At 56.5% G+C, this 25,057-nt stretch overlaps 1 protein-coding gene across 12 annotated transcripts; it reads left to right on the top strand.

The window, feature by feature from the left end:
* The first annotated feature begins 95 nt into the window (after positions 1-95).
* On the top strand, positions 96-25,022 carry ITGA7 (integrin subunit alpha 7). 12 transcript variants are annotated; one of them, XM_067696869.1, is made up of 26 exons: positions 6,037-6,381; positions 10,500-10,627; positions 10,727-10,806; positions 11,921-12,176; positions 13,060-13,179; positions 14,044-14,251; positions 14,361-14,426; positions 14,514-14,554; positions 14,931-15,019; positions 15,144-15,271; positions 15,404-15,499; positions 15,646-15,707; positions 15,832-16,001; positions 16,423-16,572; positions 17,218-17,333; positions 17,914-18,106; positions 18,189-18,269; positions 18,376-18,455; positions 18,594-18,668; positions 18,821-18,923; positions 19,408-19,584; positions 19,752-19,883; positions 21,643-21,756; positions 21,982-22,080; positions 22,169-22,294; positions 24,323-25,022. In XM_067696869.1, the coding sequence occupies exons 1-26, from the start codon at positions 6,176-6,178 to the stop codon at positions 24,551-24,553; spliced, it is 3,327 nt and encodes a 1,108-aa protein (XP_067552970.1). In that variant the 5' UTR covers positions 6,037-6,175; the 3' UTR covers positions 24,554-25,022. The 12 variants fall into 12 exon arrangements, with proteins under 12 accessions (XP_067552972.1, XP_067552969.1, XP_067552967.1 ...); XM_067696867.1 differs by lacking the exon at positions 13,060-13,179 and adding an exon at positions 12,668-12,799; XM_067696875.1 differs by adding an exon at positions 12,668-12,799 and having other exon boundaries at positions 14,361-14,554.
* The last annotated feature ends 35 nt before the right edge of the window (positions 25,023-25,057 follow it).

Here is a 25,057-nt window from a genome sequence, read left to right as displayed (position 1 = left end):
TGTTTTTGGTATGCGGGCCTCTCACTGTTGTGGCCTCTCCCGTTGCGGAGCACAGGCTCTGGACGCACAGGCTCAGCGTCCATGGCTCACGGGCCCAGCTGCTCCGCGGCATGTGGGATCTTACCGGACCGGGGCACGAACCTGCGTCCCCTGCATCGGCAGGCGGATTCTCAACCGCTGCGCCACCAGGGAAGCCCAGGTGATTCTTTTTTTAAAAAAAATTAATTAATTTTTTGGGCTGTGTTGGGTCTTCGTTGCTGCTCGCCGCGGGCTTTCTCTAGTTACTATGAGCGGGGGCTACTGTTCGTTCTGGTGTGCAGGCTTCTCATTTTGTTGGCTTCTCTTGTTGTGGAGCACAGGCTCTAGGTGCGCGGGCTTCAGTAGTTGTGGCTCGCGGGCTCTAGAGCACAGGCTCAGTAGTTGTGGTGCGCGGACCTAGTTGCTCTGTGGCATGTGGGATCTTCCTGGACCAGGGCTCGAACCTGTGTCCCCCCCCTGCATTAGCAGGCGGATTCTTAACCACTGCGCCACCAGGGAAGCCCTGTTCAGGTGATTCTAGTGTGCATCCAAGGTTGAGAATCACTGCACTAAACCATATCTAAGGCTATTTCCAACTTTGGCATTCTCTCACTTTGTGATTCAGTTACATAGTTGGAAATTGACTTTATTATATCTACTTGCAGGGGGAGGAGAAATGGATGCTGATTGATTTATTTATTTATCTCTGGCTGCGTTGGCTCTGAGTTGCTGCGCGCAGGCTTTCTCTAGTTGCTGTGCGCAGGGGCTACTTTTCATTGCGTTACGTGGGCTTCTCATCGCGGTGGCTTCTCTTGTTGAGCACGGGATCTAGGCATGCTGGCTTTAGTAGTTGTGGCTCGTGGGCTAAGAGCGCAGGCTCAGTAGTTGTGGCACACGGGCTTAGTTGCTTCACGGCATGTGGGATCTTCCCGGACCAGGGCTCGAACCCGTGTCCCCTGCACTGGCAGGCTTCTTAACCACTGCTCCACCAGGGAAGTCCCGTTGATTGGTTTAGAATAGAACATTCTTGAATTTTCTGAGTCAGAGCTGAAGATTACTGATTAGTTCACTCAACTCTTTGCAGACTAGCATCTTAAATCCCGGGATGTGTACAAGTGTCAAAGGATTAGTGAGTTGAAATGGTTAAGTGGCAGCATAAAGCAGAACATTAAGTGCCAAAATAAAAACTCTGAATAAAAAGTGTTGGATACTGTGTGTATGTGTTTTTGCTTATATGTGTACTTCTTTAACAACATATCCTGAGTGCTTACCATGTGTGAATCACTTTACGTGTATTATTTCATTCCTAGAACAATCATGTGAAGTATAATAACTGTCATCCCCAGTTTGCCGAGGAAGAATCTGCAGTACAGAGCAGTGCAGTAATAGAGTTCATAAGTGATCTAGCTAGGATACAGATCTGGGCTATCTGAGGCCAGAGCTTGAGTGTAACCACTGTACTATACTATAGAAACCATGGGAGAGAACCCAGGAGGGGGAGGCCCAGAAGCACTTTTGGGGACGGCCCCATGTCTCTTGTCATTATATCTCTCTATGCTTGTGGGGCATCAGTTGGAGGGAATCCTGGTAGTGGGGGGAGTGTTTGGGAAGAGGCTCCGCTCCAGAGAGGAGCTGATCAATAGAAGCGGGAAGAGTGAGAGCATTGCAGGGCAGCCTGGCCCAGTCCTCCCCCACTCTGGCTTTCGCTTCCAACCGCAGTGAGCCAGCAAAACAGAGGCAGACTGGAAGATGCCTGGTGCCTCACTCGCAAAGCTGGGAAAGAAAGGCAGGGGTTGGCCGGCGTGCCAGAGAATGGTGACAAGCGGATTGTGAAACAGAGGGCAGGGGCTAACGAGGGAGGGTTGGTGTTGGGGGTTTCAGTGGTGAGTCTGTACTGTTAAGATCAGGATGACTCATGGAGAGTGCCAGGCTCATCCTGTATTACCCTCACCCCATTGGTACAACTGCCTGACATTTTCACAACGGTATAGAGGCTGCCAGGACTCTGCGGACATCAGCCCCGCCCTCCTCTCCCACACACTGGCTGTTCCTTTGCCCTAGAGCTGGGCAGAGGACATGGGTGCCTGTATCTGGGGACTCCAGTTGATCTCTCCAGGGTCATCCTCCACCTACTCTTTTTCTGGGCCCTTGTTGCTCACTGTCTAACCTCAGTGTCTACTGTGGTCGAAACTCAGCTCCACCTGCCTTTGGTAGAGGTGGACACTGGCTGCATGAATATCTGGAGAATGACTCTTGAAATTTGAAATCTCTTTCTGCCCACCTCTGCTTACAATTTCCCACTCAGATTATTTTTCTCTTAGAATAAATGAATGCAACTCTATACTCTTTTCGTCCACTCATTTCCCTGTTCTTTTGAGGTGTCTTTCAGATAGCTTTAATTAGCAAGCTCCAAGCTGACTAGCCGGGCCAAGCCTTAGGGCCAGATGCTGCTGAGCTGTTAGGAGTTGGGTGAGGACTGAGGGAGGACATGGTGTGAGTGCAGAAGGCTTCTCATACTGGGAAATCTGGCTGGGCTTCAAGAGGGGGCCGTTGGTGTTGTGGCCAAGTTCCAAATGTTGGCCTGAAGCCAGTGCTCAAAGAAAAAGGGCCCTCAAGACAGTCTAAATGGCTCACTGTGGGAAGTGACCTCACAGTCCTTCTCCCCAAGACGCAAGGGGTTTCCCTGGGATCCTCAAAGACCAGAGCGGTCAAGTTGTTTCCCCGCTGACTGTCCTCAATCACGTTTATATTCTTTCTCTCCCAGTCGCTCCCATAGTTCGAACTTTGGTTCCAGCCAGAATTCAGAGGCTAGCAGGAGGATTCCAGTGCTGGAGAGGTGGGTGGGGTGAGAAAGTCCTCATGTATGTTGGGGAGGAAGAGGCTGACCCTGGGACATATGCTCCAAGGCTCTGCTGCCAGATGAGGTATAGGGAGAAGTTAACCCTGCAGTGTGTGTCCTGGAAGTGTCTGCTCCTAAGCTAGAGACAGCAGCTGGGAAATGTGTGATCTGGGGGAGGTGAAAAACAGGGATCCCTGTCAGAGGGGAAGAGAGCTGTTAGAGGGGGAGGGGCTGCCAGACAAGGGCCAAAGTCTTTGCTGGGTCTGGAATCCATCAATGTTTAAAATGTTTTGAAATTATTTTGAAATAGTTGTAGACTCAGAGGAAGCTGCAAAAAAAAATAGTGCGTGAAATCCTGTGTACCCCTTCACCCAGCTTCCCCCAGAGGCGGCATCTTATATGACTGTAGCACAGTAGCAAAACCAGGACGCTGACATAGGTACAATACTGTTAACTAGCCTACAAGCCTTATTCAAGTTTCCCCAGTTTTTTTTTTTAACATGCATTCATTTGTGTGTGTGCATAGTTCTATGCAATCTTATCCCACGGATAGGTTTGATAACCACCACCAAAATCAAGAGACAGAGCTCTTCATCCCCAGGAAGGAACTCCCTATGCTATCCTTTTATATTCACACCTCCACCTCCCCCATCCCTGTACCCCGGCAATCACCAATCTGTTCTTCATCTCCACAGTTTTGTTATATTAGTGGAAACACATAGTATCAGCATTGGTGTTTGTTTTTTTTCTTTTGCCGTGCCGCAGGGCTTGTGGGATCTTAGCTTCCCGACCAGGGATCAAACCCGCGCCCACCGCAGTAAAAGTGCGCGGGGTTCTAACCACTGGACCACCAGGGAATTCCCAGCATTGGTTTTAGTTTAATGAATTCCTGAACTTTGAACTCAAATACAAAAGTTCTCTGGCAGGTTTTTTATTCGAATATTAAGCTTGTTCCATTCTCTGGATTCCTCCGGCTTCTTCATTCCCCCTTAACCTGAAATACTGCTCCCCACTCCAACAATCTGGTTTCATTTCTCCTTTAGGGAAAATCTACACATCTACATTTACTAGGCTGGTCTGGGGCCGGTCTGGGAAAGGGAACCGCCCTCCCTTTCTCGGCTATTTATAGCCAGGCTAATTTTGGGTGGCCTGTCTCTCTCTCTTCTTTCCTGCTCCTTCCTCCTGTGGCGGGTGAGGTGACTTCTCAAATATTTGGGCAGAGGAGGTCAGAAGCAGATTCTTGGCGTCTGATTTCAGTCTCGGATTTAGCAGGAGCCAGTGGAATAGAGATGCAGGGAGGCAAGGATTGCAGGTGCAGAGAGAGAGGCAGCTGGGGCTCTGAAGGCATTTTGACCCCGGTCGGATGTTTGGGCTGAGAGTCAGGAGTCTGGGTTCTATCCTGATTTTACTCCTCTGCATTCTCCTAGCAGCTCTTCTCCATCATCTGGGCTCTGAGATAGAAAAGGAATGGAGAGCGCATACCTGGGGGATGATAAAAGTAGGATCTAGGGGCCAGCCTGCTGAATTACCTGGACAGCACCTGTTTAGAGGTGTGCTGGTCCCCTGGAGGGGATGGCCACAAGTGTAGTGTTGCAAAAATGGAAGCCCAAACTTTCAAATGTGTAGAAACTTACACAGGGCAAGGATTGTCCCACTGGGCAGCAGAGTGAGAGCCTATTTAAAAAATTAAAAAAAAAATTTAAGTATAATCCTGGAAAAAGAAGTAAGAGAGGCAAAGGGAACATGGGAAAAGGAATTAGGGAGAACACATATTGGAGCTTTGAAGACAGGGAGGGAGAACAGAGAGTCTTAAGGATATGATAGTGTTTGGGGGGCAAAGGAAATACTAGAGACATTGAGAAATAGTCTAGAAAGATTCCAAGTGACAGAGACAAGAAGGGGGATAAAGACAGAGCTGGGGATGAGACAAAACCAGAGGGTGAGAGAGAGAAGGGAGAAAAATGGAAAGATGGGTATACCCAAGACCAACACCCAGTAAGAAAGTGAACCAGGAACGGGATGTGGCAGCAAGTGAGGTTCCAGTTGTGTCAAATTATTTCCTATCTCTCTTCTTGGCCCCATTTCTGGATTAGAGTTATAAATAGCACAGTTGGAAAATGTCCTCCCCCCCTTTGCCTTTGTCTCAGCCTGGGGGGAAGGGAGAGGCAGAGGGGCAAGTCCCTGTGCACATCCCTGGGAAGCCCCACCCCGATCCTGCCTGGGCCAGCGCAGGACCCTGTCCCCTCCAATCCCTTCCCCTTTGGAGGGTAGGAAATGTACGGTTCTGGGAAGGATCTGGAAGCCAGAGACATCTTTCCCATCTCTCTCCCTCTTGGGGCCAATCTCTCACATTTTTGGCCTTCTTTGACAGTCCATGCTTTCCCCCCAGCTTAATTTCCTCTTCCTATATCACCCTCAGTCTTTTCCTTGTTTTCTCCCTTCATTCCGTCCTTGTTGATCAAACTCTTACCCTTCTTTCTCAATCTCTTTTCTCTTTCAGTTTTCTTTCTACCTGCCTCCTTTGTTCCCCTCCCCAGGCCTGCTGAGTTTTTCTTTCTTCTCGCCTCTCTTTTCCTCTGCTTCTCTGAACGCTGACGATGTATGTGTCTAGCAGAGCCGTCGCCAAGGCCGGACTCTGAGAGGTGGGATGGGATGGGGTGGGAAATGGTCTGATTCAAACAGCAGGAGAGGTGCTCTGTGTGTCCATGAGGAGAAGGTAGCATTAAGGGACCACTCCGGACTCATCTGCGTCTTTCTCTCTGCATTTCTCTCTTCCCAGACTGCCCTTGAGCCTCATCCACTTCCCATCTCTTACCCGTCCCGCCCCCCGCCGCTCCTCTTTTTCGGCGCCTTTCTATCCGTATTTCTCACTCCCTCCCCGTTCCCAGACGCCGCCTCCACCGCTCGCGGGCTAGGGCAGGAGTCGGGGGAAAGGGAGAGCGCTGGCGGGGGCGGCGCCCGAGGTGGGGTGGGGCTGGGAGGGTTCCCACCCGGAGCCACCCTCCTGGGCATCCCTCTGCGACTCCGGCGGCCTCCACCTGCAGCGGGGCCGAGGGGCGGGGCGAGGGCGGGGCCGGGGCGGCACCCGTGGGAGAGGAGGCGGGAGCCGGAGTGGACCAGAGGTTGCGGCCGCTGCAGTTGTCCTGGCTGGTGCTGGGGCGGCGGAGCGGCGGGAGAGGGGTGGCGAGGCGGAAGACTGCGAGACCCCCTGAAGGACCAGCGAGACTCGGAGACCAGAGACCCGCCTCGGGAGACCTGGGACTCGGGGCGCGAGCGGATTTCCTTGCGCTCTCCCGGAGCGCGCGCGGGGGTCGCCCCATGGCAGGGACTCCGGGCCGCGATCCATGGGGGGCCCCTGGCATTTGTTACCTTCTTGGCTCCCTGCTTGCCGGACTGCTCTTCCCAGGGGCTGTCGCCTTCAATCTGGACGTGATGGGCGCCCTGCGCAAGGAGGGCGAGCCAGGGAGCCTCTTTGGCTTCTCTGTGGCTCTGCATCGGCAGTTGCAGCCCGGACCCCAAAGCTGGTGAGTCACCACACCCGCGCAGAATCCCCGTGCCCGAGCCACAGGTGCCCCCCCGGCCCGCCCCATCTCTCAATCTTCCGACCCCATCAAGACTCAGGCTGTCTACAGATAACCCACACCCCAGCCTGGAGCCTTGCCTGTCTTGGGTCTGAGACCCAGCATCTTGCTTTGGGGATAAGTTGGAGAACAAGGTCCTTGTCTTGGCTGGGAGCTGTCTCCTTTCACCTTTCACCCCAACTTGCATTCTTGCTCCAGTCCCAGGGCTTGTGGCTCCCCTCCTTCCGGGGGCTGAACTCCCTCAGGGAGGGAGATTGAGCATTTGGCCTCTGCTTAGGTCAGGAGGAGAGGGAAAGGACAGAGATGCTGAAGGTGCCATGAAGGGATGGAGGGTAGACTCCAGAAATAACTTCCTGCCAGGCCATTGCCATGGGATGGAAAGAGAGCATCAGGACACTGGGCTGCCGCTTCTGTGGCTCAGGACCACAGGAAGGCTGGGAGAGGACCTGGGAGGGTCTGGCAGTCTGAACTATGTGGTTTGGTGATAGAGGGTGGCAGAAAACAGAGCCTCCAAAGTTGTAGCAGCAGCAGCAGCAGTGAGAGAGATCCAGGAAGGATGCCGGCCAGGCTGTTCCCCTTCCTCCTCCTCAGGAAATTTCCAGCTCCAGGAATCTCAGCAGTGGGGAGGGGCAGGGAAAGTGAGGGGCAGAGGACAATTCTGGTTATTTTCTAATCAGTTCGGGACCCGTAGGAGAAAGACACACTTATGGGGCCTGTGACTGTCATGCTTCCTGTACTATTGGCCCCAGCTCCTTATACGATTTTAAAAAGAGAGGCAGGAAGGGGAAGAAAGCGGCCCACCCCTTCCTGCCTGGGGACTTTTCTCTCCTAGGCCAGTGCCTAAGCCACACTAAGTGTCCATTAATGGGATCAGTGCTGTCCACTGGGACTATCTTCTCCCCACTGCTATTGGCCTGGGGGCAGAGCGTAGGGACAAGAGCTCATTTCTCTCCCCTGCTCAGGGAGGAGGGGCTCGCTCTGATTCTTCTTCCATTATCCCTGTCATCAGGGAGCAGGGTCAAGCAGTCCCCCAAACTTTGGGAGCAATGGAAAGCTACCGACTTCATCTCTTCTTCAGCCTTCTATCTGCTTCCTCCCTCATCTCTGTCTCCCTCCCTCCCCCCTCCCCCCATGTGCTAGAGTTCTAGGACTGGAGGCCTTTTTAGGACATGCTGAGCTCTCTGAGCTATTTCCAGGCAAATTCTAGGTTATTTTTAATAGCTTGGTCTCTTGTCATTTCCCCCTCGTCTCTGATGGTGGCCCCTGAGCCAAACTGGGGGCCTTCTCAGAGGGGCCTGACCGCCTCACCCTGCTCTTGTCCCAGCAGGGGGCGCTCTGCTGTCTGGTGGCCTGTGAGAGGCCAGATACCTCGCTAAGTCCCTGGCTTTGGGGTTGCAGGTCACCTTCCCCAGCACTCGCTGATCGAAAGACATCACCAAGTTTGATGTCCTTCAATCTAGCCCCGGATGAGACTTTGAAGTGTAACCTTCTTTGCTCTGTGGTTTCAGCCTCATTTATTTCCATCAACCGTCATACCATCAAGTGTACTACCATATAGAGTTGTTGTGAGCATTGAAAGAGTTGTTAACACATGTAAGACGCTGAGAATAGTGCGAGGCCCACAGTGGGTGCTATGAAAGTGTTGGTACCTTTTTTCTTGTATGGTGATCCACAGAGCTGGAGCGTAGCTTTAGTGCCTTCCAGCGAGCCTGGATCCAAAGGCTTGGCTGGAGCACCCCCCGGGCTGAGCCAACCTTTCAGGCCAAGCACCCTCCCCAGAGGGCCACCCAGATTGAGAGAGTCAGAGTGGGCTGGACTTGGGTTGGGGCCTGGAGTGAACGGGGAATTGCGAAGTGCAGAGGTACTGGGCTACTCCTTCACCTCCACTTAGCCAGGCTCCCAGGGAGTCCTTGGCTCCTAGCTGCCTTTCTCTCTGCAGTGGCTGTATCTGTGGATACTGTTCTGTCCAGAGGCCTGGGGTGGCTGGGGACCATGGGATGAAGCCAGGAGGGAGTGTGTGGCTGGGGCAGAGGTGGAGGGACTGGAGAGGCTGTGTGTGGGAACTCTTGTTCCAGGTGGGATGGTCTGGTCATAGCTATGCACTCAGCTTCTTTCCTCCATATGGACCCCTCCCCTCCTCTCTACTCCCTACTCATGACCTCCAGGGGAGATGTGAGCATTAAACACGACCGTTAGCTTCTCCTGGTGCTTAGTTCTGCGCTGACCAGCTGAGACACTGCGTGTCTCTGTGAGCCCGCATAATGTGTGGGTCCAGGTGTCCTCCATATGGGCGCCTCCTAGGGGGCAAATGCAAAGATGAATGAGGCAGCCCCAGTCCTCCAAGGGCTCCCCATCTCTGTGTTTGGAGGTGGGAGCACCATGGACGTGTCTGAAGGTTGGCCATGCCACCTAGCTTCTTTTTCTGCTTGGGTACCCTCCTCTCCTCATCCCTGTCTTCCTTTTCGGAAGGTGGCCAGTCATTGGGTGGAAAAGGCATGGATATTGGAATTAGGCATGTGTGGGTTTGAATTCCAGCATCCAACTAATGTCTCTGAGTGAGTTTCCTCATCTGAAAGAGAAGCAAAGAATCCTCACATAGGATTGTTGTGCAGGTTAAATGAGATAATGCAGGTAACATGCCTAGCCTGGTGCCCGGCACCTAGTAGAGAGTCATAAACGTTAGTTCCTCATATCCCTGGCATCTAGCCTAGGGCCTGACCTATAGTAGGTGCTGAATAAATATTACTTCCTTGTATCACCAGTGCCTGACACAGGGCTTGGCAGATGGTAGGTTCTCAATAAATAGTTGTTAACGAATGCCCAGTGTATGCTCTCTTCCCTGACACTCCCCATCCCCCTCTCTCGTGACATTGGCTCTGACACGGGGTGACAGCTGCTAAGAGACGAGGAGGAGCTGTGGGAAGGGAGAATGGCTCTGTGCCCCATCAGAACTGGCACAGTGCCCCACAGATGCCTGTCTGCAGTATTGCCCCACAGAGTTTTGGGCCTTGCGCCCCAGCGAGGGCGATGGAGGAAAAGAGCGGGGGAGAGAGGCCTCGAGGTTTGTCTTGCTGACGCTTTCGAGTCTCCTTCTGCGAAGAGAAGATCCTTGTAGCCAGCTGGGTGCCAATCACCTCACCTCTCTCTCTCCTTCACTCCTGGCCTGGGGGTCCTCCCCAGGGGACCCAGGCAACCTCCATTGCCAGCACAGTCCTCCCCTGGGGAAGAAGCCTTGGCTGTGATCATGGAAAATTGTCCTGCCAAGAAAGTTGTAGCTGGGAAAGCGTCTGAGGGGGAGGTAGGAGAGCAGGCTGGGCCGGGGTGGGGCGGGGGGAGGAATGGGGAAAATCATGGACAGGGGGAGCAGAAGGAAGGATGGGGCAGGGGATTCAGGATGTATGGGGAGAACGGGGCTAGGATTGGAGACAGAAAGAGAAACTTGCCCCTACCTCCATGCCAGCCAGCGTGACTGATAGAATCCTGGGCTGGCACGGTTGCTGGGCAGTGGGTCTTTGACAGATCCCCGAGGAGAGGGTGAGGGAGGCGGACCCATATCTCGTCTCTTGCTTGGCCCCCCAAGGCTGGTCCCTGGTCCACCTCATGGTGCTGTTACTTTTGCTCCCAGCATTTTTGGCATTTCTTGGAAGGTTTCAACTGAACTGTGGTTGGGGAGGAGGGCAGAGCTTGGGGATGGGGCCAGGGAGTGGGGGGTAGGAAGGGCTGGTCAGAAACAGGTGCTGGGAACAGGCGGTTCTTTCAAACCAGCAGTGCTGGCCAGGCTGCTTGGGTGGCGTGTGTGTGTGTGTGTGTGTGTGTGTGTGTGTGTGTGTGTGTGTGTGTGTGTATCTACTATGTATGTGGTTCTTCATCCAGATGGTATGTGCATGCGTAATGTGATGATTGCACGGCCAAGTGTGTTAATTTGCCCGTATCAGGACATGGGAAAACTGGCTTTTGGCCCTTTGCCTTAGTCGTTCAACACTCTGCCTGGTACCGAGGAGTTGGGCCTGGGCAGCTCTGGGGAGGTGGCCACCAACTCCTGCCGCTGCCCCACCGTGCAGGCTGCTGGTGGGCGCTCCCCAGGCCCTGGCCCTGCCTGGGCAGCAGGCGAATCGCACTGGAGGCCTCTTCGCTTGCCCCCTGAGCCTGGAAGAGACTGACTGCTACAGAGTGGACATCGACCGGGGAGGTGAGGGCCCTGTGGGGGTGGGGTGGGGGGCACAGGAGGAGGGGAGGGGAGGACTTGGCTTCCTCTTTCCTCCCCTAATTCCCAGTGTCCCGCCTCCAGCTGACGTGCAGAAGGAGAGTAAGGAGAACCAGTGGTTGGGAGTCAGTGTTCGGAGCCAGGGACCTGGGGGCAAGATTGTTGTGAGTACCATATCTTTTTTTTGTTGACTTTTAATATTTACTATTTTTATTGAAAAAGGTCATGAAAATTAATTTTTAAAAAGAAGGAGAAACAGTTTGACTCTGTAACGGTAATATAATTGCAATGAGTACCACTTCTTGTGACTTATGCAAGGGTGGGGTGTGTGTGTGTGTGTGTGTGTGTGTGTGTGTGTGTGTGTGTGTGTGTATGGTGTGTGCATATGCACAGATGTGCTTACAGAACTCAGGTTGGCAATATGGTATGATGGTCCGCTTCTGAGGACCTCAGAGAGATACAAAAAGGTGTAAGACATGGTCCCTGTCCTTATAAATTTAAAAATATCTAACCGTTCATCCATGCACTGATTTGTCAAACTTACTGAGAACCTTTTATACATCAGGCATTGTGCTAGTTACTGAGAGAGGACGTGTAAACTCAGGGAAAAGCCTGGTTCTCAGCTAGCCTCCTGCATAGTTCCAGAGATTCTCATTCTCTCTCTCTGTGTTATCACTAACGTGCACAAACAATAAGTCCCTATGGGGCAGAATATGGTTAATGCTAAGTGAGTGGTATGGTCCCCAGTCTATACAAGTTCAAGGGAGGAGTGGAGAGCAAAGACTCCTGCAGGTGGGGTGATTTGAGCCAGGATTTCCAGAATAAGCAACACTTGGAGAGTGGAGAAGGGAGGGAGTTCTTTGCAGACAAGGTGGCGGTGCTTAGAAAGGTTCAGAGGCAGTACCAAGCTGGGCATGTTGGGGGTAGTCCCATCTGGAGGGATCGAGGAGACACGAGTTCTGGGTGCTGGCTTAGTTGTGCTGTGGGTGCCCGGGCAGAATGTACAACAGGGTTTCTTCCTACCAGGGTGAAGAAGTGGGTGCAGAGAGGATAGGGCAGGGGATTATATATATACCTGCCTTACACTGGGCTGGGGGGCGGTGCCCGAGTGATGCTGGCAGATGTGTCTGTGTGTGTGTGCGCGCCTGTACGCACCTGCGTGCGTGCACCCGTGTGCAAGTGAATCAGTGTCTGCCAAATGTCTGCACACGGGCAGTGTGGCTCGAGCAGGGTCCTGGCCCTCACAGTGTAATGACCCCCTCTCCTTTTCTCCCACAGACCTGTGCGCACCGATACGAGGCGCGGCAGCGTGTGGACCAGACACTGGAGACGAGGGACGTGATTGGTCGCTGCTTTGTGCTAAGCCAGGATCTGGCCGTCCGCGATGAGCTGGATGGCGGGGAGTGGAAGTTCTGTGAGGGACGTCCCCAGGGCCACGAGCAATTTGGGTTCTGCCAGCAGGGCACGGCTGCTGCCTTCTCCCCCGACAGCCACTACCTCCTCTTTGGGGCCCCAGGAACCTATAACTGGAAGGGTGAGTGACTCCCTGGGGAGGGGAGAAGGGAACCAAAGTATCCAGTACCTCAGAGAGGGGGTTGGGGGCAGCATGTGGCCAAGCACGCCCACATGTTCACTGCCGTGGAGCCCTGGGGCCCTGCCACGCTTCTCACCACAGCCATGCCAGCACGCACACGAACGGGGCCATCGCCTCTCCTCCGCATGGCCGAGAGTTCCGCAACATGCTGGCATGAGCTCCCACATGCCCAGCCGGGGCCCGCATGCTCCAACACACCAGCCCACACCTCATCACTCCCATTCCCATCTCCGCACGCTGCCGCTGGCCGGGCTGACACTCGGTGAGTGTGATGCCAAGTCTGGGGGACCCCAGGCAGCTTGGGCCGGGAGGGGGTGGAGATAGGGCTGGAAAGGCGAGGAGGGGCTTCCCTGGGTGCCTGTCTAACTAGCGCCCGGCCTGCGGGTGCTCCGTGCTCCCTGCCCTGGGCACTAACAGGTCTGTCCTTGCAGGCACGGCCAGGGTGGAGCTCTGTGTGCAGGGCTCAGCGGACCTGGCACATCTGGACGACGGGCCCTACGAGGCGGGGGGTGAGAAGGAGCAGGACCCCCGCCTCATCCCCGTCCCTGCCAACAGCTACTTTGGTAGGGACCCCTCCCCGGCCCGGAGCCACTCTAACCCTCTGCTTCTCTCTCTTGTCCTCTCTCTCCATGCTCCCATCCTTCCGTCTCTGTCTCTGTCCCTCACTCTGTCTCTGTCTCTGATTCTTATCTCTCTGGTCTGTTTGTCTCTCTCGTATTCTTTCTCCACTTCTTCCTCTTTCTGTCTGCCTCTGTCTCTCCACTCTGTGGCCCCTCCTCTGGATGTCCCTCCCCTGGTGTCTTCCCTGCCCCGCCCCCCGCAGGGTTGCTCTTTGTGACCAACATTGATAGCTCAGACCCTGACCAGCTGGTGTATAAAACTTTGGACCCTGCTGACCGGCTCCCAGGACCAGCCGGAGACTTGGCCCTGAATAGCTACTTAGGTTTGTAAGCGCCCCTCCACGTCCTCCTGGGCCCTGGGGGCTTGGCCTGGCCTCCCCACCTCTCCTGCCCTGCCCCCCAACACGCACCCAGAGAAACACCCACTGGGCCCAGGTTACAGACAAGAGCTGAGCGCAGTAACCAGGCCCAAGGAGAAGAGGCCCCAGGGGTGAAGCCTCGGGGCTGTGAACGGGGATCTCCATGGAGGAAGATCCAGATGGGCTGAGGCTGTACTAGGAAGGAAGGAGGCTAGGCCTCTGGGGGACTTTCTCTGAGGGATGGATGGTGGGCATGTGCGGAGAAAGGTCCAGCTGTGTTGGTAAGTCCCTCTCCTTTCTCATCCGCGTCCTTCTGCAGAAGAGGAGGAAACGAGGCCTGGGAGAAGCTTGCGTGAATCAAACTCCTCCCCATCTCCCCCCGTTTCTTCCTCTCCCGTCCGTGTGAAGTCTTCCTCTTCCTGCCAGGATGGTGGGCGTAGGGGGCAAAGAAGGTGCATTGGATGGGATGGGGGTCTCCTGGGTGTGCAGAGAGGAGAGCAGTTCCAGGGAATCATATGGGGGCGCCCTGGCCCAGCTCCTGCCGGTGCCTCAGCCCCCAGCCCAGCGGCCTGGCCTTCTCAGCCATTGCCTTTCTCCTTCCTCCCCAGTCCCTGAGGCCGACCTCATCGCGCTTCTCGTGCCAGACCTTAGCCTCTGGGTGGGGAGGGCTTCCGGGCCTCTGGAGGGGAAGAGGAGTGGTCCAGCTGTGGTGGTGATGCCACAGAGGGCACCTCTCCCTGTTAGGGAGGGGCAGGGTGGGAGGAGCTGTGACCTACCCTGGCTGGGAGTCTGGTGGGGACAGCTCACTGGTGAGTCGCCCCCATCCAGGTTTCTCCATCGACTCGGGGAAGAGTCTGGTGCGAGCAGAGGAGCTGAGCTTTGTGGCAGGGGCCCCCCGTGCCAACCACAAGGGTGCTGTGGTCATTCTGCGCAAAGACAGCGCCAGTCGCCTGGTGCCTGAAGTTATGCTGTCTGGGGAGCGCCTGACCTCTGGCTTTGGCTACTCGCTGGCGGTGGCTGACCTTAACAATGACGGGTGAGAGTGGGCTGAGGCGGGGGGAGCCTGGGGGCGGCTGGGTCTAGGAGGGGTGAGGGGCCTCTGGCCTCTCCTCCTGACTCCACTGGCTGTCTCTCTCTCTCCATAGCTGGACAGATCTGGTAGTGGGTGCCCCCTACTTCTTTGAGCGCCAAGAAGAACTGGGGGGTGCCGTGTATGTGTACATGAACCAGGGGGGTCACTGGGCTGGGGTCTCCCCTCTCCGGCTCTGCGGCTCTCCTGACTCCATGTTTGGGATCAGTCTGGCTGTCCTGGGGGACCTCAACCAAGATGGCTTCCCAGGTGTGACTGGGGACAGGGAAGGCTGGGGAAGGGGGGGAGGGAGGGGGGAGGGGCAGGGGTGCAGAAGTGCCTCTGAGGTCAAGGGGAAGGTCTTCTGAGGGCTCAGGGAGAGGAGCAACCTGGGCTCCTGCCTGAGCTTTACCATTTACCGGCTTTGTGACCTTGGGCAAGGACCCTTTCTGAGCTAGTGATGCCTGCAGAGAGTAGCTGAAAGGATTAAAAATGACATGTGTAAGGTGCCCAGGACTTAGTAGCCTCTCAATAAAATAGAAAACACAGGGTATGGAACTGAGTGACTGAGGGAAAGTAGGGGCCTGGACCTCAGGCCTCCCACCCTCAGCCCCCGGGTCTGATTGCCTTCCTCCCACTCCTGCAGACCTTGCTGTAGGGGCCCCCTTCGACGGGGATGGGAAAGTCTTTATCTACCACGGGAGCAGCCTGGGGCTTGTCGTCAAACCTTCCCAGGTGAGGGGAGTGGTGGGGATGAGGGAATGGGTGTCTGGGGGACCCAGGGGGCACAGCAGCAGAGGGAGGGGGAGGCAGAGGCTGGGGTGTGATGGGTGGGGAGGCTGATGGTCTGGTCCCCCAGGTGCTGGAGGGCGAGGCTGTGGGCATAAAGAGCTTTGGCTACTCTCTGTCGGGCGGCCTGGATGTGGATGGGAACCGCTACCCGGACCTGCTGGTGGGCTCCCTGGCCGACACTGCCGTGCTCTTCAGGTGAGCCGTCCTCCTCTGCTGGCCTCCCCCTCCCCAAGGCCCAGCCGCTCTGCAGTGCCAGATCTGCCGCCTCTCCTCTTTCCCAGCCTCATGTTCTCATGTCTCCTGTGCCCTGGACTCCCCCTTCCCCAGGGCCAGGCCTGTCCTCCACGTCTCCCACGAGGTCTCTATTCTTCCAAGAAGCATCGACCTAGAACAGCCCAACTGCGCCAGTGGCCACTCGGTCTGGTGAGGCGGGGTCCGAGGGGAGGGTGGAGGGGAGCCTCCAGGGTCCAGTTCTCCCCTGTCTACCCAGTTTGGGGCTGGGGCTGGGGCAGGAGTGGGCAGGGTTGGGGTGTGGCTCGGGCCTGTCAGCCTTGTCTTCGTCCCCGCAGCATGGACCTCAGGGTCTGTTTCAGCTACATTGCATCGCCCAGCAGCTACAGCCCCGCTGTGGGTGAGTGAGGCCCCTCCACGCTCACCCCGTTGGGTGTCAGGGGGGGGGTCACTCCGGGGTGCAGAGAAGGGCCCATTGGAGCTGCTCTGCAGCTCACCGGCCCCTCCTCTCCCACCTGCCACAGCCCTGGAGTACACGTTAGATGGGGACACGGACCGGAGGCTCCGGGGACAGGTGCCCCGTGTAACCTTCCTGAGCCGTGGCCCGGATGACCCCAAGCACCAGGCCTCGGGCACCGTGTGGCTGAAACACCAGCATGACCGAGTCTGTGGAGACACTATGCTTCAGCTCCAGGTGGACGCTGACCCCTTGGCCTCTGAGGGTCATTGTCATCGCATCGTCTCTTTTCCCGGCTTCCTCTCATCTTCTTCCCAAACACACTCACACCTCAGTCTAAGATCTCGACTTTTGGGAAGGCTCCCTTTCGGGCCTCTCTTTTACCTGCCGTTTTCTTGCATCTCCTGTCAAGTTCTATACGCCCTGGAGATGGCCACGGCAGGTTCCGTCTTCTCGTCTGGTCCCCGAAGCCCTAAATCCTGGCTGTCCTCCCTTCTCCACCCCAGTTGCTCTCCCCCCGCTAGCCCAGTTCTCCACCTCTCTCCTTCGTCTCCCTGAGCCTCTTTCCAGGATCTGTCCTAGGTCTGGCTGGGGCTTTGGGCAGGGCTGGGGTCTGGGGGTTGTTCTTGCATTCACGTCTATCTTTTCCCTTCCCCAGGAGAATGTCAAAGACAAGCTTCGGGCCATCGTGGTGACTCTGTCCTATAGTCTCCAGACCCCTCGGCTCCGGCGACAGGCTCCTGCCCAGGGGCTGCCCCCCGTGGCCCCCATCCTCAATGCCCACCAGCCCAGCACCCAGCGGACAGAGGTGAGCATGCGTTCTGATTTAGCCCAGGAAAAGAAGCTGGGAGGGACAGGGATCGTGAATCCCTCGCCAGTGACATTCATAGCTTGCAAAATTCTTTCATGCTACCCCAGTTGTTCCTCATATCTCTAGATGCTGTAACAGGCGGGCCACAGATGTAAAATGGCCCAAATTATCACGCGTTCCTAGTCAGAGGGGACAGGCGGTCATTCAGGGGCCCAGGGTGCTGGGGGTCTGCCATGTTCAAATGTGGCCTCCAAGGTCCTTAGGTCACCTCTATCCCATCAGTTGGAGGGGGGCGGGGACTTCCTTGTATGGGTCTTACGGCCAGTCCGGAAGTGATGCTCTTTACTTCTCTTCACGTTCTAAGTCTGGGACTTAGTTACATGCAAGAAAGGCCAAGGAAATGCGGCCTCGCTGTGGACTAGCCTGCTGCTCTCTACCACGGCATCGTAATACTCCCATCATTTTACTGATGAGGACACAGCTCAGAGCGGTTAGGTGACCAGCTGGGTGTCACACAGCTAGGAAGCAGCAGATCTGCGGGTTGAACTCAGGTTGTTTATTCCCATGATCCTCTACCCCGCCATACGCCTTGGCGATACATGCACCCCCTGGGAATGACCCCCTCTTCAAATCTCTCCCCAGATCCACTTTCTGAAGCAAGGCTGTGGTGAAGACAAGGTGTGTCAGAGCAACCTGCAGCTGGTCCACGCCCGGTTCTGCACCCGTGTCAGCGACACGGAGTTTCAGCCTCTGCCCATGTGAGGGGGAGCGAGGGAGCAGGTGGGGTGGGAAGGCAAGAGATCAAGGGACGGAAGGAAGTCCCCTTGGGAGGGCCAGCGGGAGCGGGGGCTGAGCCTGCAGGGAGAGGGTGGAAGGTGGAAGGTGGGGAGAACCTGCCGAGAGCTCAGAAGTTTGCAGGATGAGGGCAGTGAGGGGCCCACAGGGGCTCCTCTGGCAGGGAGTGACAAGCCTTCACCATATAAAAAAAATTACACAGTTCACACACATCTCACTGTTAAGTCTTCACAACCCCATGAAGCGGAAAATATTACTAGTCCCACTTTAGAGATGGAGAACGGAGGCCTAGAGAGGTTAAGTTACTTGCCCAAGGTCAGTAAGTGCTGAAGCTGGGGCCAGAAACAAAGGTCCCCTGACTCCCAGTCTTGACTCTCTTGAGTCTGAGGCTTGGACCAGTGTGTGCGGAGATTCGGGAGAGCCAGGGTGGGAGGAGAGGTTCGGGGAGTGGGGGCAGGCAGCATGCACTGGCGGGGGAAGGAGGAAGGGAGAGGCGGGGGCAGGTGTTCCGGTCTTAGAGTGAGTGGGATCTGACCCCCCCAGGGATGCGGATGGGACGACAGCCCTGTTTGCACTGAGTGGGCAGCCAGTCATCGGCCTGGAGCTGAAGGTCACCAATCTGCCTTCGGACCCAGCCCAGCCCCAGGCTGATGGGGATGACGCCCATGAAGCCCAGCTCCTGGTCACCCTCCCTGCCTCTCTGCACTATTCAGGAGTCCGGGCCCTGGACCCTGCGGTGAGGGCCCGGGGCAGGGCAGGGGTGGGGTCTTGGGGGCTCCAGTAACCCAAGCTGATCTCTCCTTCTCTCCCCACTCCAGGAGAAGCCGCTGTGCCTGTCCAATGAGAACGCCTCCCATGTTGAGTGTGAGCTGGGGAACCCCATGAAGAGAGGTGCCCAGGTCGGCATATCTGCCCTTATCCCTATCCGAGTGGCTCTCTCACCCCTGACCCCTCCTCAAGCCCCTCGCCCTCCCAGACTCTAATCTCGCTCCACCCTTTGCCTAGGTCACCTTCTACCTCATCCTTAGCACCTCAGGGATCACCATTGAGACCACAGAGCTGGAGGTGGAGCTGCTGTTGGCCACGTAAGGCTGGCGGGGCAGGGTGGGTGAGGGTGGGGGCAGTGGCTTGAAGTCCACCTAGAAAGGGCTCTGCTGTCCTCACCTGATCCCTTGGGGTGGTGCCTGTGCCCGCCACCCACGCCTGCCCCTGTCACACTCCAGGATCAGCGAGCAGGAGCTGCGGCCGGTCTCTGCCCGAGCCCGTGTCTTCATCGAGCTGCCGCTGTCCATCACGGGGTAAGCCTTGTCCAGGGGGGCGCCTCCGCCAGAGGGGTGGGCATTGTTACCCCCAGACCCAGGCCTGGGCTCTGCCTCACCTGGCCTGACCCTCCTGACCCTCCATCAGGCCCCAGGCCTCCTCAGCCCCTGTTTTGACCCCTCCTCACCAGGGTGGCCATTCCCCAGCAGCTCTTCTTCTCTGGCGTGGTGCGGGGCGAGAGCGCCATGCAGTCTGAGCGGGATGTGGGCAGCAAGGTCAAGTATGAGGTTACGGTAAGTGGCCTGGTGAGGTCCCTCCCTTCTTGGCACAGAGGAGAAGCTGAGACATGTCCCGAGGGCTGTGGCTTTTCTCCCATCTGGCGCCTGGTTCGAGGCCTCCCCCAGTTCCTGGGCCTTGGCCGTGCGCAGGTGTTTGTGTTGAGGGCTCAGTTGACCATTTCCTGCTCATTCCTGACTGGACATCTCACCTGCTGGTCTGGGGAGGCCATGAGGGCCCAGGGGCCTCTGCTGGTGGATGGGGACAGTGGGGAGGGCTGATGTCTCTCCCTAGAACCCTGCCCTTGCTTGGCTGGGGCCTCCCCGCATTTCCCGGGGACATCTCCAGGTTTTCCTGGGTTTGGGGTGGGCAGAGAATGGTGCCTGGATCTAGGATCCTGAGTCTTTGTTGAAGCTGTGCTTCCTGAGGCTTCCCCGCAGCCCTGTCCCCTCCATCTCTGGGGATTTAGAACCTGTCCTTTGCACTCTCTTGTGCCCACAGGTCTCCAACCAAGGCCAGTCACTCAAGACCCTGGGCTCGGCCTTCCTCAACATCATGTGGCCCCACGAGATTGCCAACGGGAAGTGGCTGCTGTACCCCATGCGGGTGGAGCTGGAGGGCGGGCAGGGGCCGGGGACGAGGGGACTCTGTTCCCCCAGGCCCAACGTCCTCCACCTGGTGAGGCTTAGGCGAGGTGGGTGGGGCTGCAGAAGCAGGGTGGGGCGTGGTCAGACTTCGGGAAGGATGCCATGGGGCTGGGGGTCTGCGGCCGGTCGGGGGGCCAGGAGGAGGGTGCTGGGGAGGAGGTGCCACCTGTCCCTCACTGGGCCCCCTCCGCACCTCAGGATGTGGACAGCAGGGACAGGAGGCGGCGGGAGCTGGGGCAGCCGGAGCCACGGGAGCCTCACGAGCAGCCGGAGCCCAGCACGTCCTGGTGGCTAGTGTCCTCTGCTGAGAAGAAGAAAAACGTCACCCTGGTGAGGGCGGGGCACACGTGGCCCAGGCAGGATGGGGTGGGGCACGTGGTAGGACAGAGGATGGCGGGGGGAGGGGAGGGCAGGGAGCTTCAGGGTGCCGGGTGGCCTGTTAATAGCTGTGATGGTCACAGACACCGGGGGCAAGGTGACAGGGCACTTCACATCACACCGGTGAAGCAGCTGCCGCCGCCGCCGCTCCCCCACGCCCACCAGGTGTTCACTCCAGAGCAGGGCACTTACCATAGCCCGTTACCCACGCGGTTGATTCTCCCTGCGTGTGTATGAAAGGTCACATTTTATAGGGGGTGGTTTTAGCCATCTCTGAGATCTGTTTGTTATTCTTTTGAATTCTTTTAGGCCAGAAAGTCAATTTGCATAAGGAAACCTGCTTGATTTTCACAATGTCAAAAAACACTCGAAGGTTTTAAAAGTTCTAATAATTAAATCGATAGTATATTTATGTGATTCATTAAGCCTATCCTTTTCGAGCCCTTTTGCCTCCCCGTTTCCTCCTCGTTTCACACAGTTTTGTTCCTGGCGGGGCTCACTGAGCAGATTAGCGCAGACTCTGTGTACTCGTCCCTTTTAGGATGGCGCTGGCAGTGAGAGTGGGGGGGGGGCACAGATCGGGGGGTGCTTGGCCTGGTGGCAGAAGGTGAATCCCAGGTGCGGAAAGGATGGGCAATAGAGGCAAAAAGGGGCAAAGAGACCTTGGCAGGGGGAGGGCAGCAGTTGGGCCAGCTCTGGTGGCATCTGTCTGGGAGGAAGTTCCGCTGCCACAGCCCATCCTTCCTGGGGGCCCTCAGCTTCCCTGAGAGCATGGTGGAAAGCAAATGAAGTCACCTCAGGGGTGGTATGAGCTTGTGTAACTGCTGTTTCCCTGTTACATGGATAGTCCTGCTTTCTCCAGGTGAATGATTTCTTCTGAAAGGCCACCCTTTTTGCTAAGAACTTTGAAATGGATTCTTTTACTTAAAATGACTTTTAGACAAATTGACCAAGGATTCTTGAATTGCTCGAAAGTGGCCATTCTTCTGTATAGGCAGCGTGATGGATAGAACATTAATTTTTAGGCAAATGGGCCATTAGGTGGGATTGGGCCAAATGGATTTAGGTCAGGCGTGGAAGGAGAAGGGCCTAAGTCCCCTGTCCCCCCAGCCGCTCCGGGCATCCTCCTGCTCATTCAGTGAGTTTGGGCTTCACGGAGGAGCGCAGCTTTGCCCACTCTGGACCTGGGTTCAAGTATCCGTTCCACCTCTTTCCAGCTTTGCTAGCTGTGTGACCTGAGGCAGGTCACCTGGCCTCTTTGAACTTTAATTTCCTAGTTTGAAAAATGGGGATGATAATAATATGCACCTTGCAGGACAGTTGTGAATTTAAATGAGATAAGTACCTTGCAGATAGATGCTCAATATATGGGACTGTCATTAGGTAACATGAGCATCTACTGGGGAAGATACTCTTCCTGCTGCTGTCAAGAGACCTCCTCCCTGCTCCCCATGCATTTCAAAGCCAAATAGCCCAGATTTGGGGTAGGCTGCTCTTTTGGACCACAGGGTTAGTTTGGGAAGACTTCTTGGAGGAGGGGAGTTTGAAGCCAGGTAAGGAAAATGGGAGAGATATTGAATGAAGAGCCAGGGGAAAATGGGGGCTCATGGAGGGATGGAGGGAAGGCTCTGGGCAGACAGTGTCTGTGTGACCACGTTTGTGAGGGTGCTGGGGCCAAGCAGCTCAGAGCCCTGCGGGTCCTGGTCCACAGGACTGCACCCAGGGCACGGCCAGCTGCGTGGTGTTCAGCTGCCCTCTCTACAGCTTTGACCGTGCAGCTGTGCTGCATGTCTGGGGCCGCCTCTGGAACAGCACCTTCCTGGAGGTGAGAGTCAGGCTGGGGCGCTGGGCTGGGCATCCTCTTCCCCAACCCCCGCCCTGGGGCTCACTTCTCCTTCCTCCTTCCTGTCCAAATGCAGCACACTCTCAACCCAAGACAGGCAGAAACACCCTCCGTGTTGGGCACCATTCCGTTTATAACTTCAGGAGCTCGGGGGAGGTGGGGGCGTAGGGGCATTTAGGAGGAGGGTCTCCTTCCCTGCTCCCTTAGGAGTACTCGGCTGTGAAGTCCCTGGAAGTGATTGTTCAAGCCAACATCACCGTGAAGTCCTCCATCAAGAACTTGCTGCTCAGAGATGCCTCCACAGTGGTGAGCTGCTGGGCTGGGGGCATGAAGCAGGGGAAGCTCTTCTGTCCTGTTGCTCCAGCCCTTGTTCCCTTAACCCCTTGCTCCCCAGATCCCAGTGATGGTGTACCTGGACCCCGTGGCTGTGGTGGCAGAAGGAGTCCCCTGGTGGGCCATCCTTCTGGCTGTACTGGCCGGGCTGCTGGTGCTGGCGCTGCTGGTGCTGCTGATGTGGAAGGTGAGGCTTGGGGAGGGTGATGCCGCTGGGAGCAGGGCTCCCCTGTCAGGCAGGTGGCCTTTCATGGTGTGGTTCTCTCACCCAGTCTCCCATTTATTCAGCAAATCTGCATTGAGCACTTACCCTGCGTGTACCAGGGTCTCTATCAGGCCCTGGATGTTTCAGAGATAAGTCAGATGTAGATCCTGTTCTCAGGGGTTTTATAGTCTAGTTGGGGAGGGGAGTAGTCCAGGACGAGGCAGTGGACTGAGTCAAGAAAGTGCAGTGGGAGCTCAGGTGAGGGAAAGCTTGAGAGCAGGTGGCCCTGGAGCTGCGCCTTAGAAGGTGGGGTGGTAGGATCTGGATGTGGGGAGAGGGATGGGTGGGTGTGGGCCTTTCAGGACTATGAGGGGCAAAGCCATGGAGGCAGGGAAGTGTGGTCTGAATTAACTAGAGCATGGTGGGTAAGGCTGGGAAGGAAACTGTGGCCAAGAAAGCCAAGCAGTGTGGAGAACTGCCTGCAGGGGACTGTTGCCAGGACTGAACTCGGAACCTCCACATACCAGGCTCTACCTGGAGCCATTCTCATACACACAGAGTGTAGCCAGAATCACGTGTGCGCCTGGGGCTCCACATTAAAAGCCCGTTCATGCGCGTGGCAGTACAGAGAATCACGTCCATCACCAGCAGTCATCCCCTGAACCACATGCCACATCTGGGCCATTTGGAGCCATGCATGCCCTTGGGGCCTCCCCAGGACCAAGCACACCCTCTGGCAAATGTGAGTCATCAGTGGACTAGGCCTCTGGGCATCCAGACTGTTGGGGACCTTGCCATTCTTAGGGGGGATTGATGCCTCCGAGAAACTGGCTCCAGAATCTCTGCTTCCTGCTCCCATGGAAGGGGGACAAGGCAGAGGTAGAGGCGCCCATCCTTCCTCAGTCTTCCCATCCTCCACCTCTTCTGCTCCCTTCCTCCCTTACGTCCCAGTGTGGCTTCTTCCATCGGGACAGCCAGAGCTCATCTTTCCCCACCAACTTCCACCGGGCCCGTCTGGCCGTGCAGCCCTCAGCTGCGGAAGCTGGGGGTCCAGGGACCGTGGGGTAATTGTTGTGTGTGAGCATGTGTGTGCGCGCGTGTGTGTGAGTGTGTGGGTATGTATGTGAGTGTGGGTCGAGCTCCCAGCATTCAGGCGACCAGGAATGTGCAGGGTGTAGAAAGGAGATTGCATGAGGGTGGTGTGAGTTCCAGGAACTGAGGGGAGGTGGTTGTCAGGGTGAGGCCCTAAGGGTGAGTGTGCACGGCCTGGGGCACGCACAAGGGTTGGGTGGGCTCCTGGGGTTGTGAGCATGTGGGGAGTGCAGGAAGGTGCCGTGCATGTCTTTTCTGTGGGCATGAGTGTGCAGAGACACATGTGCAAGGAGGTGCCGTGCAGTCCAGCATGTAGGAGTCCTGGGAAGTCCTGAGTGTGAGTGTGCAAGGGGCACATTTCTGTCTTGGTAGGTAAGGGCCAGCATGTTCATGACTTAGCGAGGGGCCAGGCTACCGTATTCATAGAGGAGAGGGCCCGCCCTAAGGGCGATGCTGCCCAGTACACAGGGGTTGTGCGTATGAGGCTTGGGAGGAATCATTCTGGAGTTTGCGGGGCTCTAGGAAGCCATGTTTTCCCTCTGCTCTTGTTTGTGTTCTAGGGGATGCTACTGGGTCTCTTAAAAATCTTGGGGGTGTGGAAACCTTTGGGGTCAGCAGTCCTGATGTTCTACCTTCAACCCCCTCTTTCAGGCACCAAGGGAGATGTCCTTGGTCCTGCACCTCAGGCCCCTCCTGGTCTTTCTCTTGCTGTCAGTGAGAACCTGGGGACCCAGCACTGATGGTGGCACCTGTGAGGGCTGCTTCCTGCACGAGCTGCTGCCCAGCCAGCCCCTTTCTGCTGCTGTTGGTTCTTTCTGTCCCAGGGATGGTGGAGGCAGGAGGCTGGGCTGTGCTGGGCATCTGCTCCAGGGACCTCAGCCCCGCAGCCTGCTCATGTCTGGCCTGCTGTTCTTCCAGATGGGATTCTTCAAGCGGGCGCGGTACCCCGAAGCCACTGTGCCCCAGTACCACGCGGTGAAGATCCCACGGGAAGACCGGCAACAGTTCAAGGAAGAGAAGACGGGCACCATCCTGAGGAATAACTGGGGCGGCCCCCGGGGCGGAGGGCCCGATGCACACCCCATCCTGGCTGCGGATGGGCACCCGGAGCCGGGCTCCGATGGGCACCCTGTGCCAGGCACTGCCTAGCCTCCTCCTTCCCAGCCTGGCCCATGGGTCCCCTGCACCCCTTCCCCAGAGATGGCTCCTAGGGATGAAGGGGGCAGGCTGGGTTGCCGGTGTCCCATCAGGATGTGGCAGGATCTGTTTCCTCAGGGGCACAGACCTCTCTCCCCGTGAGGACCACCCCCCCCCCAAACCTCCCCTTAGGATGCTGTGAGATGAGAGGGGGTAAATCAGGGATGGGTGAGGAGGGCAGTGGTGTCCTGATGCAAAAGTGGGGAGAAGGGACCCTAATCCTTCCCTCTCCCATTCACCCTGTATAATGAGACCCCGAGGACCTATCTCCCTGAAAGTGCCTTAAGCCCAGAGGGTGGGGAGGAGGTTATGTCGCTGACTCAGGGGCTCTTCCCTCCCTGGCTTCCCCTCTCCTCTGACCTTAGTTTGCTGCATCCATCAGTGGGTTTTGTCTATTTATTAAAAACGATGTGAGGACGAAGCCTCTGGCTTCTTTGCTGAGTGCTGCAGGGTCTC

This window comes from Pseudorca crassidens, chromosome 11, assembly GCF_039906515.1.
Source record: "Pseudorca crassidens isolate mPseCra1 chromosome 11, mPseCra1.hap1, whole genome shotgun sequence".
Classification (NCBI taxonomy): domain Eukaryota; kingdom Metazoa; phylum Chordata; class Mammalia; order Artiodactyla; family Delphinidae; genus Pseudorca; species Pseudorca crassidens.
The sequence above is the reverse complement of the archived record's forward strand: the minus strand, read 5'-3'. Positions and strand labels throughout refer to the sequence as shown.